At 43.1% G+C, this 17,228-nt stretch overlaps 4 protein-coding genes across 4 annotated transcripts in view; 2 read left to right on the forward strand and 2 right to left on the reverse strand.

Moving 5' to 3' along the window:
* lilli (lilliputian) overlaps positions 1-1,025 on the reverse strand; it is a 104,751-nt gene extending 103,726 nt beyond the window's left edge. The window contains exon 1 of the mRNA XM_064698017.1: positions 390-1,025. The gene's annotated coding sequence lies outside the window, so the exon portion shown is untranslated. The remainder of the gene's footprint in view (positions 1-389) is intronic.
* A 238-nt stretch (positions 1,026-1,263) lies between these two features.
* LOC135439353 (dnaJ homolog subfamily C member 28) lies at positions 1,264-2,808 on the forward strand. Its single transcript, XM_064698073.1, has 2 exons — positions 1,264-1,659; positions 1,716-2,808. The coding sequence occupies exons 1-2, from the start codon at positions 1,564-1,566 to the stop codon at positions 2,697-2,699; spliced, it is 1,080 nt and encodes a 359-aa protein (XP_064554143.1). The 5' UTR covers positions 1,264-1,563; the 3' UTR covers positions 2,700-2,808.
* A 482-nt stretch (positions 2,809-3,290) lies between these two features.
* On the reverse strand, positions 3,291-15,846 carry Gart (trifunctional purine biosynthetic protein adenosine-3 Gart). Its single transcript, XM_064697458.1, has 7 exons — positions 15,667-15,846; positions 9,946-10,193; positions 9,232-9,881; positions 8,497-8,722; positions 7,845-8,260; positions 5,697-6,734; positions 3,291-4,723 (listed from the first exon to the last, which is right to left on the reverse strand). The coding sequence occupies exons 1-7, from the start codon at positions 15,844-15,846 to the stop codon at positions 3,438-3,440; spliced, it is 4,044 nt and encodes a 1,347-aa protein (XP_064553528.1). The 3' UTR covers positions 3,291-3,437.
* On the forward strand, positions 13,119-14,000 carry Pcp (Pupal cuticle protein). The gene is made up of 2 exons (XM_064697773.1): positions 13,119-13,254; positions 13,323-14,000. Exons 1-2 carry the CDS (start codon positions 13,237-13,239, stop codon positions 13,836-13,838), a joined length of 534 nt encoding a protein of 177 aa, XP_064553843.1. The 5' UTR covers positions 13,119-13,236; the 3' UTR covers positions 13,839-14,000.
* Positions 15,847-17,228: the final 1,382 nt, after the last annotated feature.

The raw sequence follows: 17,228 nt of genomic DNA on the forward strand, positions 1-17,228 counted from the left end.
AACCAAACTCACACGCACACTCACACACATGGCCACTGAAGAGAGACTGCGAGCTAGGGAGAGTAAGCGCATAACAGCGAGAGCGGCTTGTCTGACATTTGACGTTTGTTTGTGTGCTTTGCGCATTCACAATAAGCGCGCGAATCGCGCATAGCAAATTAAAATTAAAATAAGGCAACTACAAAATTACACTTAAAATAAGGCGCACTGGAATTAAGAGCGAACGTGCAAAAACTGAGCAAATTGAGAGCGAGTGTTGGAGAAAGGTAGAGCGAGAGTACCAACCAGAGTGGTTTGGAGCGGGGAAGGGAGGGAGAGCAGGGCGACTGTTGACGAACAATTGACTTGGTCAAGCATTTGTTTATAATTATTTACATGACATTACTCACCTTTTGCTGAACTGCAACGCATTAAAGTTTGTGCGAATTAAAAAAATGTTTAAACATTATTTAACACAAATACTAATGAACACACACACACTCACAGACTGTGACGAGACGACGACGACGACGACACACACACACACAACGACGCGACATGCTGCTATTTTTTGTTGTTTCTCTTTACTCAATGTAGTGTTGTATAGCAGCAAAATTTTTTGTTGTTGTTGTGCTTTGCGCGGCTGTTGCCTTCTACACTTTTAATAAGTGTACGTTTTTATTACATTTTAATCAACAAAATATCGTACGCAAACTGCAGTCAGTCACTCACACACGCTACATCTACACATGCAGACGCACGTACTGTCACACACACACATGAGTGGGGCACGCACACACAGCAACTAGTAAATTCTGCGACACTTACGAAAAATATTTTTTTTTTGTGTGTGTGTCGCCTATGTTAAACAATTTCTATTGCTTATTCCACTGCACATTGTTTGCACACAATCGGCCAGTTGAGGCACTTGGCTGGCAATTATTGTTTAGTTTTAATTGTAATGCGTTTTGTATTAAATCGAATTAATATTAATTTTTGTTGCGTGTTTTGCTGTTGTGTGCAACGAGTTTTTTTTTGGTACTGTGTGACCGAAGTGTGCTAAAAATTCAACAGCTGTTTTCTTTGGTAAAATCTGGTCACATCAAGTCTGTTAAAAATCCCAAAAATGGTCCTACTTTGGGCCATAACTTATCGATAAGTGCCATACTTTTAATGAACAGTGCCATTTTGAGTTAATCAGATGTTACTCAGATAATGTTACTCGTGTGCTCTGTGTTCACGGTTTCTCGCAAAAATATCCTTGATTAGAAAATAGTTTCTTAATTAGAATATGTGGATAATACATTTTTAATAATACCAAACATTGTTTGTGCCCTTACTAAATTTAATTGTTTGCATACTGAGCCTAACAGTTACATTTGCTGTAACATTTAAATGTTGTCGCTTAGTTTTTTGCCACTGTTAATACGCTTTAATGTTGTCTTGTTTTGTTTTGGTCGTTTGCCACCTATTGAATAACATCAATTTGATCGCATTTTTTTAAATGTAAAAACTTAGCAAACAAAACAGTTAGTGAGGGCGACAAATGCCAAGAATATTTGTAAATAAAATCATAAAACGAAAATGCTACCGACAGTTAACATTTTAGGCAATTTGATGAGCCCCCTGGGGGCCAATTGTAGGCGCGCGCTGCACTTGAAGAGGCGCGAGTTGTACCAGGTGAGTAGTTATACCATAAACTAACGGTAATATTAATAGATTGTTCCATGCAATAGCAATGCTTTCAAATACTGGGCGTACACGAATCCGCCGACCAGGAAACGGTTCGTCGCGCCTATTTGGACCTGGTAAAGCGGGTGCATCCCGATGCGGACACGGATGAGGCGAGCAACGAGCGTTTCCAGCAAGTGGACGAGGCATTTAAAATGCTGCAGGAAAAGTTTGCTAAGAGTCGCCGCAATATCAACGAAGACGAGGAGGAGGAAATGGTGTTTGATATCAAACACACGGCGCCGCAGCATCGCCAATATTTGTCCAATGATGGCATAGGCGTGGGCACGCCCACCCAACGCCAGAAGCAACACCAACAGGTGCGTGCGATGAGAGCACAGGAGCGCGTACTGGAGCATCGCATCGAGAAGGCGGCCGCCGAGGAGGGTGCGCTAATGCGCAAAGGCGGCAGCTATTATGGCAAGCATGCGATCAAGACCAAATACGGCATTGATCGTGTCGTCGAGGATCTGATACAGGAGGCCATGTCCAAGGGCGATTTCAACAATCTTAATGGCGCCGGCAAGCCGCTGTCCAGCGCTCAGTCACAGAATCCCTATCTGGACTTCACCACGCACAAGCTAAACAAAATAATGCTGGACAATGGCTTTACGCCGGAATGGATTACGCTCAGCCGCGATATACGCGAGGCTGTCGGCAAATTAAAGCAGCAGCTGCGCACCGAGCGCAGCTACTACGGCGATTGGCCTTTGGCCACGGCCCAGGAGCAGGCAGCCTGGCAGAAATTTGCCCAGTCGCATGCGGCTGATGTGGAACAGTTGAATAAAACAATTGACAAGTATAATCTAATTGTGCCCATACTGGAGAATCAGTACTTTCGCCTGAGTCTGGACAAGCTGGCCGCGGGCATCTTCAAGGAACCGGAATTGCCGCGCAACGTGAAGCGCCAGCAGGACGCAGGCAAGATTGCGGCTGGCGCAAACAGCGAAAGGGGCTTTATGGTGAATCTCTTCTCATTCTTCCTGTAAATTTCAATAATACAATCTAAATGTTATATATAATTATAATGAACAATTGGTGATATTAGATTAGAGCTTACATCGTGATATGTAAATAAAGGAAGAACTTGATGTTGAATTTTGCGAATGTGATAAAATTAGTTAAAGAAAATATTGAAATGCAGTTAAATATAGTAAACATTTTAGAGTGAGAACTGATCAACCTGTTTGCCAATCGAATCTATGATTTATAAAAGAAAAACATTTGTCTTAAATTAAGCGGCAACAACAATTTACAAAATAATCCCAAAAGCAACTAAATTGGAAATGGCATCTGCCGTCCGAAAGTTTTCTTTAGTTTTCATAGTTTTGGGAGAAGAATATTGTATCGTCAAAATTGTAGGATTTTTTTTTAGCTTAGAATAGTTCAAACCGACTTCAAATTATTAAATATTGTGATAAACATTTTAAGAATCCTTTTACAATATTTCCAATTCTGAATATTAACAAGCTTGAGCTATAAAAACTTAATAGGAAGCTGGCAGGTCGTCATTTTTTTTAAATATATATATATATTTTTTAATTTTGTCCGATTGCTGCTATATATATATACTGTTCATATAGTATGATCGACAGCAAGATTATGGGGTTAAATTTATTTATCAATATTTACATATATGTATATTATAAAATAATCATGTCATTGATATGAAGGGCTACGAATTGAAGAGCTGTCTTAAAGGTTTGGCATGGAAATCCGTGCACACGCTAGTTCGACGTGTTGACGACGTCTTTGGCCCCGCTGGAGGCCAGAATCGCCAAGGCGCGTGGATATGCCCAGTGCTCGGCCAGGTGGATGCGCTGCGTCAGGCTATTGACATCATCGCCCTCGAGTATGGGCACGGTGGCCTGGACCAGAATGCTGCCGGTATCGACGCCCTCGTCCACGAAGTGTACGGTGCAACCGGATTCTATTTCGCCGGCCTCGAGCGCCTTGCGCTGCACATCCAGACCCGGATATTTGGGCAACAGCGATGGATGTATATTGATGAGACGTCCGCGCCAGTGGCTCACAAAAGGCGCGCTCAGCACACGCATAAACCCGGCCAGACAGACGAGATCGATGCGTGCCGCGACCAGATGACGCGTCAGTTCCGCATCGAAATCCTCACGGCTGGCAAAGTCACGATGCGAGATGACCAGCGATGGTATGCCCGCCGCGGTGGCGCGTTCCAGGCCCAGCACGCCGGCCTTATTGCTGATGACCAGCGCAATCTCGGCGTGCAACGCCTGGGCCGAGTCGCGCGACGAACCGATGAGCGCCTGCAGATTGCTGCCCGTGCCGGAGATGAGGACTGCGACGCGGCGGCGTGGCTGCGTCAACAGCTTTAGGCTGCGCGCCAGAGATGCCTCGAAGTTCTTGACCACAACCTGCGGCTTCTTGTTCTCCGTGCGTGCGATGACCTCGCCCACGACGACAGCGCGTTGTGTGTAGCGCAGCTGCTGCATCACGGCCTTAACCTGCTCCGCACTGACCACCAAGATGAGACCCAGGCCGCAGTTGTAGGTGCGCTGCAGCTCGAGCGGCGCGATATTGCCGGCCGCGGCCAGCCAGGCAAAGATCGGCGGCAATGGATACTTGTTGGCATCGAGACGCACCGTCAGATCCTTGCGCAGCACACGCGGTATATTCTCGAGCAGACCGCCGCCGGTGATGTGGGCCAGCGCCTTGATGCCATTGTCCGCCTGCGCCAGCAGCGGGCTCAGCGCCTCCACATAGATCTTGGTCGGCACCAGCAGCTCCTCGCCCAGCGTACGCCCGCTGAAGGTTGCCGGATCCGACAGGGTTAGACCCGCTCGCCTGAGCACCTTATGCACCAGACTGAATCCGTTGCTGTGCACGCCAGACGACGGCAGCCCAATGAGCATATCACCCGGCTGTATATCATTCAGTCGTGGCAATATGCCGGCTCGGTCCGCTATGCCCAGCGCAAAGCCGGCCAGATCGTAGACCTGCGGCTCATACAGCAGCGATAAGGCGGCTATGTGGACATCTGAAAAGGATTCAAGAAAGGATTGGAAGCGGTTCACTCAAGCACTTCATAAGAAGCTCAAAGCAAGTAGCTTTTACTAAATTCCAAGAGCTTAAAGCAGCTCGAAGCTCTAGACACCATTAAGATCAGATTAATAAAAAGCTTCGCCAGTTGGATATGACGAAAAGGCAGCTTGCAGACAAATTTCTTCATATTCAAAAGCTTTTGAAGCTTCTTAAAGTTGGGGTAACGTTTAATACCGATGTATTTTTTATTTTCGTTGCTTAAAAATAAGCAAAAGTTTCTTTTAATTCAGGAGCTTTTAAGCTGAAATCTGTTATATTATCTCATGCAAGTATGAAATAAGACTAAGGCAAATAATTTCGAAGGTTATTTAAGCATTTATGGTTAGATTAGGGCTAAGGGTCGAGTTCACTCGGAGGTCCATTAAGTTGCCCAATGGCGAGGAAGGGGGGAGGGAATTAGGTTTGGATGACTTTTGACCCAGGAGGTTTTACGAGAGTCCAAATGCCTCTTTGTCTCGAAGAAAGGTTGGCCGGGAAAGTCTGTCTATTTCCTCGCAGAGAAGGTCTCTCTATTATCCCTTTATCACACAGAAAATCATCATCATAAAATCAACATCCTGTTAGCGTGGTTTTAGTTGAGGAATTCGGAATGTCCGCTAAGGATTTGATTTGATTTTGTCCAGAGTGTATGTCAGATTTAAGTCTCAGTTTATTCCTTTCGCTTTGCGTGCGCTCTGTTGTCAGATGGAGAATTTCCTGTATGGTTCTGCAGATATTCCTTGATGCAGACGATTTAATGAGGTTCGAATTGGCTTGGAATTTGATTTTTGTTAGAGTGACAGACAGAGAAAGAGACCTAATACTAACTGTCGGTTAACTCTGGCATAAAGGGATCCCCTTTCAATATCTTAGACTCGTCTACTTAAGTATAATTGCAATCCCTGAATGCTTTTTTAACTTGGACTTACCCATCAAGGTGCTGTTTGCCTGGCTTGCGCCCTCTTGGACTCCGGCAGCCACCTCGGCGGCGGATAGGGCCTGCCATTTGCCACAGGCATAGTAGCTGGAGAAGCTGAATGGCTGGGCGCCGTTGCAGAGTATGTCATTGACGCACATGGCCACCAGATCGATGCCGACGGTGTCGTGGCGTCCCGTTTGCTGGGCGACCTTCAGTTTGGTGCCGACGCCGTCTGTGCCCAGGACGAGTATGGGATCCGTGTAGTGGGCGGGCAGGCGTGTTAGGCGCCGTCCGGTGTCGTTCTCAAAGCAATCCTTGTTCGCAGCGGTTAACGCTGGCAGCTGCGGCTCCACCAGCTCCATGGGCAACTGTTTGCCGCCCAAGCCGCCGAATGGCGCCGCCAACTGCAGCAGCTGCTCCTCAAAGTTGCGCACCTGGATTCGAGCGCCGTTCTCCTTGCGTGACTGCAAAACGCCCAGCACCTTGGCGTCGGGCAATACGCTGTGCCACAGCTGGCTGGCCTTGGGCAGCACCAGCAACATGCCAATGCCACAGTTGTGCCGCTCCAGCAACGCCGGCGCGCTCAGCTGCAGCTGGCCTGCCAGCCAGCCAAAGATCTGGGGCACGGGCACCGCACCAAAGTCCAGCCGCACCTCGAATCTGTCGGGCAGCAGGCGCTCCACGTCGGGCAGCAGTCCGTGTGTTACGTGTGCCACGCCCTTTATCTCACCCGCCTGCAGATGTGGCAGCAGCTGTTGCACATAGAGGCGCGTCGGTGTGCCCAGCACCTGAGCTAAACTGAGTCCATGATCGCCGCCGACGGGCGAGCGCTCCTTGAGACTGACTCCAGCCGCGGCCAGTTGAATGAGCAGCTCATTGAAGCCCGCACAGTGCAGCCCGGACGAGGGCAGACCGACAAGCAAATCTCCAGCCTGATACGAGTCAAAGCGCGGCAGCACCTGCGACTGCTCCACCAGACCCACGCAGTAGCCAGCCATGTCGTACTGACCGCGCGCATACAGCGAGGGCATCTCCGCAGTTTCGCCACCTGCAAGCGGAGGGAGGGAAATGGAAGAGGAGTATTAAATATGGGCATTAATAGGGCGAGCCTAAAGCTACGCTTGCAGCAAAAACATAAGATGATTAGAGTGACAAAATTATAGAGAAATACTATTAACTATTATCGGAAAATGCGATCACAGCTTAAATTAATCATCATCAGGGATCAGCCAGATAATTTTAAAATCTCATTTGTAAGAGCGATCGTAGCCTAAATGTGATCAGATCAATTGATCGATATCTGTCTAAATAAAATTAAATAATCCCAGTCTATAATACATTATTTTTAATTGGTTGAAAGCAAATGAAACAATCTGAAAGAACGATCAGCGATCATTCTTCTTCCATATTCCAGCTGATCCGTTTTGCCAGATGTAACTCTATATAAGCCTTTAAGCAAGGATCTAAGTGCCTTTATCTAATGATCAATTAGCGATCAGTAACCATTTTAAGCTTCTAATAAAATGATCGGTAGCCCAGTCTACTTTTAAGGATGAATCTGTAATTAGGCTCTCTTCATATAGATGGACAGATTTGGCTTGGCTTTCTTTAATTTAGAATAGCTGACAGGAGCCGATTTCATCAGCTGTTGTCCTAAAATCTATAAATAATAAAAGGAATTTCAATTAGTAAAGCGAAGACTTCGTTTTGACAGTCGAATCCTTAATTCTTCCATTAGAAACAGATCGCATTTGATTCGAGTAAGAAATTAATTCTTCTTTTCTTCCTTTAGAATTTGAAAGCGCAATTGATTAGAGTTAAAAATTACTTCCTTCTTTTCTTCCTTAATTCTTCCATTAGAAATTAATTCTTCTTTTCTTCCGTTTGACAGTCGCATCTTTAATTCTTCCATTAGAAACTGATCGCAATTGATTCCAGTTAAAAATTACTTCCTTCTTTTCTTCCTTAATTCTTCCATTAGAAACTGATCGCATTTGGTTCGAGATCGAATTAATTCTTCTTTTATACCTTAATTCTTCCATTAGAAACTGATCGCAATTGATTCCAGTTAAAAATTACTTCCCTCTTTTCTTAGCTAGCCTTGCTGATCACTTTGTTAATAACTCAGAAATGGTTCTGCTGATAGATTAACTCTCACCTAGTAGAGCGCAACGGCCATCCCGACAGGCATCGGCCATGCCCTTGACGAGTTGGGCGGCCAGGGGCACCTGCAGCTTGCCGCAGGCAATATAGTCCAGAAATGCGACCGGCTCGGCGCCCAGCTCCAGTAGCTCGTTGCAGCACATGGCAACCAGATCATAGCCAATGTGATCGTAGAGCTCATTCTGCAGAGCCAACTGTATCTTAGCGCCCACGCCCTGAATGGCCTCGGCGATCACAGGCTGCTTGTAGCTGAGATCCTTGACGCGGAACAGCCCGCCAAAGCCGCCCAGGCCGCCCATGACACCGGGTCTCTGGGTGCCACGTGACAGAGGCTTGATGCGTTGTACCAAGGCGTCGCCCGCATCGATATCCACGCCGCTGTCCTTGTAGCTGAGCGGTGCAGCCGGCGTCCTGGATAGATAGTTAAGAAGGAAGAATTAGAAAAAAGAACAACGAAGAAAAGAAAATAAAAAGGCTAAAATATAATACTATGTCAGGCATTGGAACTGATATTTCTTTATTCCCGCACAGCTTGGGTCGTAAACCTCTTAAGAATATATTTCCAACCATTTTTAAATTCTTGCAAGGCATCATTTAGCTCTAACTGAATCTTTAAATATAGCCGTCTATATTGTAGTAAAATTTACATTTTAATTGCCTTCTGTGCAATATCCGTGCGATATTGAGCTCCATCCCCGGCAAAACTGATGCTCGCCGCCAATTTGGTGGCCTGGGCAGCGGCCAGCCTCAGACTGGCGTCCAGGGCAACGGCGATGAGCACGCGTCCACCATTTGTCAGTGGCTCCTTCTGGGCATTAACGGCCAGGCCGCTGTGGAAGATCAGTTGGGTATCTGTATTTTCCTCGGGCAGACCTGGGAGGTTAGTAATAGAGAAGTTCGATAAGTTAACACTTTAAATTTATAATCAATCTTCATTTGAGGATTTAACAAATGTGTAAATTCTAGGCTCTACTCCAGCTATTTGATATTGTGGTCCGATCCGACTGGTTCCGAAATATAAACTGCCTACAACAGAAAGAGCTCAGCAGAGTTTCAAGACGATAGCTTTAAAACTGAGAGACAAGTTCGCATAGAAACAGACAGACGGACGGACGGAATACATATACTTTATGGAGTCGAAAATGTCTCCTTCTATGTGTGTCAAAATTCATGACAAAATTATAATACCCTCTTCAGGAGTTGGTAACAAATTGGGTTGGCTCATTAGAATTTCGAAAGCAAAACTTGGAAAACCAGCATCAAGAAACGATCCTAAAGGCAGGATGTCTGCAGTTTGAAAAGTAATTTGAAGTCAAATTTTTCTGAATTTCTCTACATATAATTCGTTGAATAGTTTTGTATGCACAAAGTTATATAATCACCTAATATGCGGGAGCCCTTGGTCGAGGTTTCCGGATAGCCAGCGCTGGCCATGATCACACCGACCGCACTCAAGCTGCTGCGCCATTGCAGGGTGATCTTGTCCAGCTTTCCGGTGCAGCAGGCCTGCATCACCTCATATAAATCCGACTCGAGGAGCGGAAGTATTACCTGCGTCTCGGGATCACCAAAGCGACAGTTGAACTCGAGAACGCGTGGACCATCGCGCGTCAGCATGAGGCCAGCATAGAGCACGCCCTGGTAGGCGATGCGTTCCTGGCCCAAGCCCTTGACAGCACGTTCCAGGACGGCGCGCTGCACCAGCTCCAGGGCCTGCTTGCTAATCAAGGGGCAGGGACAGTAGGCGCCCATGCCGCCAGTGTTGGGTCCGGTGTCGCCATTGCACAGACGCTTGTGATCCTGGGCGGGCAGCATGGCCTGAATTGTTTTGCCATCGGTGAAGGCCAGCACAGAGACTTCCTCGCCCTCGAGCAGCTCCTCCACGACCAGAGTGGAGCCCGCCTCACCGTACTTGAGCCGGCCAAGTATCTCGTCAACGGCCGCACAGGCCTCATCCTCATGGGTGGCCACCACGACGCCCTTGCCAGCGGCTAATCCAGCGGCCTTGACCACCAGAGCGCGGTAAGGTGCACTGCAATGTCAAAGAGGAAGCTTTTATAATTTTTATTTAGCCGTCGATTGTGCTCGAAATTTACTTGCGTATAAACTTTTTGGCCTTGTTCACGTCCGTGAAGCTCTCGTAGCGTGCCGTTGGTATGCCATGACGCAGCATAAAGTCCTTGGCCCACTTTTTGTCCGCCTCTATTTGGGCGCCCTGCTTGCCGGGCCCAAAGCAGGCAATGCCTGCCTTCTGCAGCACATCGCCCAGCCCCAAAGCCAGCGGATCTTCGGGCCCAACCACCACCAGCGAGATCAGTTTCTGCGTGCACCACTTGGCAATGGCCTGGAAAAAATCCAAATCAACACATTTTGAAATGTAAGCAAGTAAGGCAGAATGTGTCCGACTATGAGACACCCTGTAGAAGAAGTAGCCCTTAAGGTTTTTTCTTATTATTCCCCCCTGATCCTTGCTAAAAGAAATTATGTTCTTGAATAACTTCGGTGTTTATAATAATATTTGTGAAGCATAAATATGGCATAGAAATATCTACATATACAAAAAATCGCGTAGTTCTGAGCAAGCACAAATTTTGGGTTATTTGAGAATTTGAGACAATAAACAAGACATTTTCTTTTTCTAAGAATACCTAAAAAAATACGAAAAAAAAAATATCGTCTTTTAAAGAACAACAATTTCGTTGCAGTTTATAAATAGCTTTGTAAAATATATAAATACAAAAATCAATAAATTAGAGAATATAATCTAAATTATTGTATTTACTTTTAAAATTTTTAATATTTGAGTCGTGCTCAGTCAACAAAATATTTATCTTATGGCATCCGAAAAAAAGATCGTTTTTCAAAGAACAACAATTTCGTTGCATTTTTTGATTCTTTATAAAAATATCTTTACAAAATATATAAATACAAAAATCAATAAATTAAAGAATATAATCTAAATTATTGTATTTACTTTTAAAATTTTTTAAATTTGAGTCATGCTCAGTCAACAAAATATTGAAGATCTTTCTGCTGCCTTGGCATTTATTTTGTAGCCCAACTTAATGATACCCATTTTAGCTACTTTTGTGTTTGTAGTCGCGGTACAGGGTATGGGTACAATTTAAAATGTTAATTTCTTAATTCAGGGCAAGCCCAGAATAAAGCTAAAGCCAATAAATTGTAGCCGGCTTCGGCGACAACAATTTGTCGCCACCAAAAAATTCCTTCCTAATTGTTTTGCCATTAAACTGGGTGCATTGTCTCATTGGTGAATGTCGTTATTACCAAAAAAAATTAATAATAATAACAACAACAACAAGCAAGAGATTAACTGACTCAGTTAAGAGCTATGCCTGATGGAGTAACCAGATCGTAAAATCCGGGCCCTGCTCGTCCGGTTTCGGAGCGTGACTGATGCGCTGCGTCTTAGTCTGAGTTCTAATCGATTTGGCGCCAATCTCAAATTGGATTTACCCGCTCCGAACGCAAAGTGCAACTGCGTTCCAGACCATTTAACACGTTAGCACTCCACTTCATTCCATTTCCCCTTCATCCCGTCCTCCGGCCGCCCACAAAGTTCAAGAACGTTCAAATCTTGATGTCTGGCCCCAAGTCAGCTGCTAAAATGTGACGTCTTCGCATAGCCATTTAGTAGTTCCATTTATGGCAATCCGGCCAAGGTATCCATTTCCCAAACAGCGAGAAGAAATACTCTTGCTACAAGCTGCTGAGTCTCGGAATTTCTGACCACTTTCCAAATTTGGCCAAGGACGGCTTTTTGTTGTCTTTCTGTACCTGCACATGATTTACTATATTGCATGTTATATGCAAATGAGCTCCGGCTAGAACACAAAGCTCAGAGTTTTGGCCAGAAATGTGATAGATTAGTTACGCTTTGTTGGCTCGGCTTGTGAATAAGAATGGAAACAGCCGTAAGAATCGAGCTAAGCGAAATACAAAATCTGAAATGTAGAATCTTCTTAGGATAGCACTAGTTATTGAAAAATTTAAAAGATGAAGTTTTTTACAATGTTTACTATACTACAATGTTTACCATACTATAGAACCATCTATCCATTTATCATAACTCATATACCTTCGCTTTTTTTACCCACACTTTCAGTCTCTTTTTTTCCGTTCTCCTCCCTCTCACTCACTCGCTCTCTCTCTCTCTCTCCCTCTCTCTCTCTCTCTCCTTCTCTCTCTCTTTCTCTCTGTATCTCTCCCCGTTTTTCATACTTGTACTATTTTATTTTAGTCTCCCACGCTCTCTCGCCCTATCTCTCTATTTCTCTTCCAATCTCTAGCTGTGAGTCCCTCAAAACTTTAGTTAAGCCTTTAAATATATGCACATTTTTTATTGGTGTATTTTGCTATATTTAAAAAACTAATAACGTAAAGTTTGATTATTGTTTTATGTAAAATTGTTGTGTAATATAGAATACTAAAATTCTGTTTTTTTTTTTAGATTTGCGTACAGAGTATCTTCCTGTCATGCACCCTCAACTAAAACACTTGTTATGGCCAAAACTGTAAAAAGACATTTTAATTAATGAAGCAAACCATTTAAGGCATGAAATCATTTTAAATGTTGCTCAAATAACATATTGACAACACTTAATAATAGAATAATCAAGTTAAATGATTAAATGATCTGACCAATATATGTTTGGCAAAAGGAAACAGGTTAAGATCTGTTTAGCTGAATGCAATTCGTAAGCGAGCCCCGTTCAAAACCCTAGCCCAACTACTTTTACGATCAGTTCAACGTTCTCTTGAATATTCGCAGTTTCCGTGCAAAAAAAACTAAAAACAAGAAATTATGGAATGTAAGGCAATAAATGTATTCCAAAATCAGCGACAATAATATATGAATATATATCAAATAATAAGTGCTACACAACCTTCGAGCAGGGCATGCGAAACGGATGCCAATAAATGAATTAACCCGGCCCACATCTATACGAATTGCAGCGACAAACAATTTGGTAATAAAATAATAATTTAAAAAAAAAAGAAAAAAAAGGAGGATGAGAATAAGACAAATAAAATCATTTAATTTATGAGTGACGCTTGAGATGAGCTGACGAGCGGCTGGAGACGGCGACGCCGACGGCGCCGCCTTCGCTCTTGGAGCTGGGCTTCCAATACGCAGAGACAAAAATGCCAAAAAAAAACAAAAACAAAAACCCAAAAAATATAAAAAAAATTACCGCGAGCGAATTGGATATAAAAACGAAAGCATGCCAAAAGCAGCCAAACAGTCGTTGATTTAAAGCGCTAGAACGAACAACCGCGAAGTGATTCGAGATTTCCAAAAAAAAAAAAATAAATAAATAACTAAAATAATTTACATAAATAATTTAAAAATCATATACGAAAAAATGCTGTTTAATCTGCTTGTAAGATACCTCAGATACTCAGCCCAGTTGCATTTATTTTAAGCTAATCAGCCGTGTCAATCTTGTAGATTCAACTCTTGTGCGCGGCGGCTGCGATCCAGGCCAGCGTCTATATACCCGACTCGGATCGCAATACGCGCACCTTGCACAACGAGCTGGATGTGAGTCCGGATGGCAGCTATCGGTATGCCTATGAAACGTCCAATGGCATTGCGGGCGAACAGTCCGGCCTGGGAGGCATTGCGGTCCAGGGCGGCTCCAGTTACACCTCGCCCGAGGGCACGCCCATCAGCATTAGCTATGTGGCCGATGAGAAGGGTTACTATCCCGTTGGCGATCATATACCCAAGGTGCCGGATTATATACTGCGCTCGCTGGAGTACATACGCAAACATCCCTACCAAATCAAGGATTACTATACGGGCGAAATTAAGACAGTTGCCCACGATGCGGAGGCCTTCAAGGTATACGAGCGCAACATTCAGGAGCCCACAACGCCCCGCACCCGGTCCAGCACCACGCCCAAGGTGATCCGTCTGACGCATGCGCCCACAACTCAGTTGGCGAGCAGACGACGACGCTGATTGAAAGATTTGGCGGCGGCAACGGGGGGCGGGGCGCGGGCCCGACAGGGAATTGGCAACTTGCAGAGAAGCCAAACACACACACACACACAAACTGTGAATTTGATCTAAACAATTAATTAAGCGACAATAAATAGAAGTGTTAAGCCAAGCAAAATGAGTTTATAACAGAAATATGAGACAGCAAATGGAATTGTTTATGGGCGCCTCTGTTTAAGGCGCCAGTCGGGCAGACGCTAATCCACCTGCTAATAGGTAACGGAATTTATGTCGCAATTGAAATCAAGCTTTCAAATAGACTGAGAAATCAATATTAAATTGAAACAAGTGAAAAATACAACTGCAGTCACAAGCAGCCGACTGCTCAATACCCTGTTCACTCTTTAGTAATATCTGCCGCCTTTTGGATTAAAGAGTCCTACACAATAAAAATTTTTCGATTTGTGCGACTAAACATATTTAATAATTCTCTTAAAGCACTCTACTTAATGAACACATATTTATTAAAATAATAATTATATTGCTTTAATATTAGTTAGATGTCTATAAGCTTGTAATCCATCCATCGTATCAGCACAATCTCATCATCTAGATGCTTCGAACTATTTATATTTTAATATTTTGTCTAGCTGATATGAAATGATAATCAACAGACTCTGCTGGCAACAGCGCGTATAGCCTAGGTAATCATGGAAGCTATCTTTATACACGTGTATTTATATACATTATATAAATAAGACATTCTTTCCATGACAAAATAAAAGAAATGAAGAGTATTTCTTCTGCCTTATGCCCTATGCAGGAAACAGTCATAATAAGCAGCCCACCTTCTTTTTTTTCTCGATTAATGTTATTTTTATTTATTTTTTTATTTTAGATTATTACTTCGGTTTTATTTTCGACTAATGTAAATAATCCCAGACTTTATGAAGTACGCATAAAAGCCGTCTAAAAGAGTTAGCCATACATAAATTCAATTTTATCATTAGCTTCATTATTAACAAATATGAAAAAACCAAATGTAATGCACGCGGATTGAACCCACAATAATTTGTTTGCCAGGCCGACGCTCAGACACCAAAGCCACGCAGGTTAAAGATATCGCGATGACAAGACAAACATCGTCAAGTAGAATAAAATAAAAATAAAATTTCAGCGATTAGGTTTGATCAATCTGTCAATCAGTCAGTCATTCAAAATAGCAAAACCGCCGTATATGTTTTTTACTCGTAATATATAATAAATATGATTGATCTCACATACATTCATTTATTGTCAAATAAATTACTCAATTATAATTTCAGAAGCTAAATAGTATAATCAAGAGTATTTTTATATTGAATACAATTAAAACTGCATTTTAATAATTATATTAATTTTTATTCGGCACTTGGGCTTACGACAAAACGATGAATGTGCGCTTAAATGCCCCATAAAGCATAAGGGTTAATATTCACACACGCACACACACACACATACACGCGCATTCAGTTAGAGATTGCAAAGATTGGACACTGCTACGGTTTTGATTGGATTCATTTACGAGCCCCGGTTAGCATTAAAACCAAATTAACCGAGTACCATAAAAAAATGTCAAGAGCAGGCCTCAAAAGCAAAAAAGAGCAATAAAATGTTGAAAAATGCGCGGCGCAGCGCCAGCTGCAGCATCCACTGGCGAAAACATTTTCAACACTTGTCTCTGAGACAGACGGCCGCGCAATGTAACTTTAAGCCCGGCACGAAGGTTAAGTGAAGGACGCGCACAGTGTGGCTGCAGTGGATTTAAACAATTGCAACCACGAACCTCCGCAGCGTACGCTGCACTCACCTCAAAATCCTTCGGGTCCAGTGCGTCAGCGCCAACATTTTGGCACTTTGAGCCCAGCTGCGCAATGCCAAAGCTGCCGGGCAGCGCATAGATCTGCGCAACTTTCGGCGACTGTGTGAGCTTCCAACAGATGGCGTGCTCGCGTCCGCCGCTTCCGATGACCAACACGCTATGCGACATTTTTTTTTTTATTATTCGCAAATACAACAATCAAAACCTGTGCACGTTTTATTCACGAAATATTATTATATTGTTTTTTGCCGTTTGCCTCGTGCCCACGTGTTCACGTTTTGTAGAATCTGTTTGGGTTTCAGCACGCACGCACACAGAGAGCGAGTTCGAGAGAGTGAATGAGCGTAGCTTCGTTAAAACTGTTTTTCAGTTATTCTTCTTATGCCGCTTTCGTCGTTCTTTGATTAATAAACCGTACCGCACGACGCCGCGTTTTCAACTGAAACTGGATTGCATTAAATCTTTTATGTGTAGGCAAAAGTCCAAATAGTCGAGCCTAGGTAAGTCGATCCGCAGTGCCAACTGCGATGTCAGTTGGGTGTGTTATTTTTTCCACTCTCCCACTCTCCCACTCTCTCACTCTTTCTCTCTCGCACTTATATTGAACGTTGCTACCTGTTGCTGATAAGAAACTGGCTGGAAAGTCGTTGGCGTCGTCCGCTCGCTGCAATGCAGTTCGTTGATTTTGCTATTCTGGAAAAGCTGCGGAGAAATAACAAAAACACATCGATAACCTTTCGGGGCCTTAACCGCACATCCCCGTGTGGGGCTAAATGCATCAACAGCTATCAGCACGGCTTTGACGTTAATTATTCAAGTCAAGTGTTTTTTTTTACTTGTTTTTAATGTACATGCTTTATGCTTTTTTGATTATCTGTTTCCAATCATAACAAAATCGAACAAGATGTGTAAAATTTGGAGAAACTGGAAATAAAAACACACTTCAAATAAAATTCATATTTAAGCTCGTTGAAGTGAATTAACTGATCGTCATCTCAAATTTATGGCCCTATATCAGTTACGGAAATAAATACAGCCAGAGATCATCGTACTTGTTCCAAAAAAAATATTTAATTTCAATATTGATTATATATGTAAATATATATTTTTATTTGTTTTGATTTTTGTATATTTCTTATTATCATTAACTATCCTGATACAGTTACCGCGATTGCTCAATAATTAACGAATTTTTTTGTGTAGGTGATTTCTTGAAGCCTGTTTAAATAATTATCTGCTGTATTTTAAAATTATTATATTAATATGCCATATAGGATTTTCCAAACTCTTGGTCTTAAAACTGAAAACAATGAAAATGTTCGTCTTATAAAATTAGAATTTTAAATTCAACGCGTCTATTGCATTAGGTGCTCTGATTTCCGAGATTGATTTTATATATGATATAATGTAATCGGGCTTGCATGAATAAGGGCGCCTTTTAAAGCTCAGTCTGAAATTGTCCTGAAATACTTAAAAATAGCTCTACAATTACTGGTCATTCTTTAAATGCGAATTTCTTTTGTATTTGCTTAAATACTTTTACCAGATCC

Source organism: Drosophila montana, unplaced genomic scaffold, assembly GCF_035044405.1.
Source record: "Drosophila montana isolate Dmon_TW-CO22-7 unplaced genomic scaffold, ASM3504440v1 contig_402_1, whole genome shotgun sequence".
NCBI classification, from domain to species: Eukaryota; Metazoa; Arthropoda; class Insecta; order Diptera; family Drosophilidae; genus Drosophila; species Drosophila montana.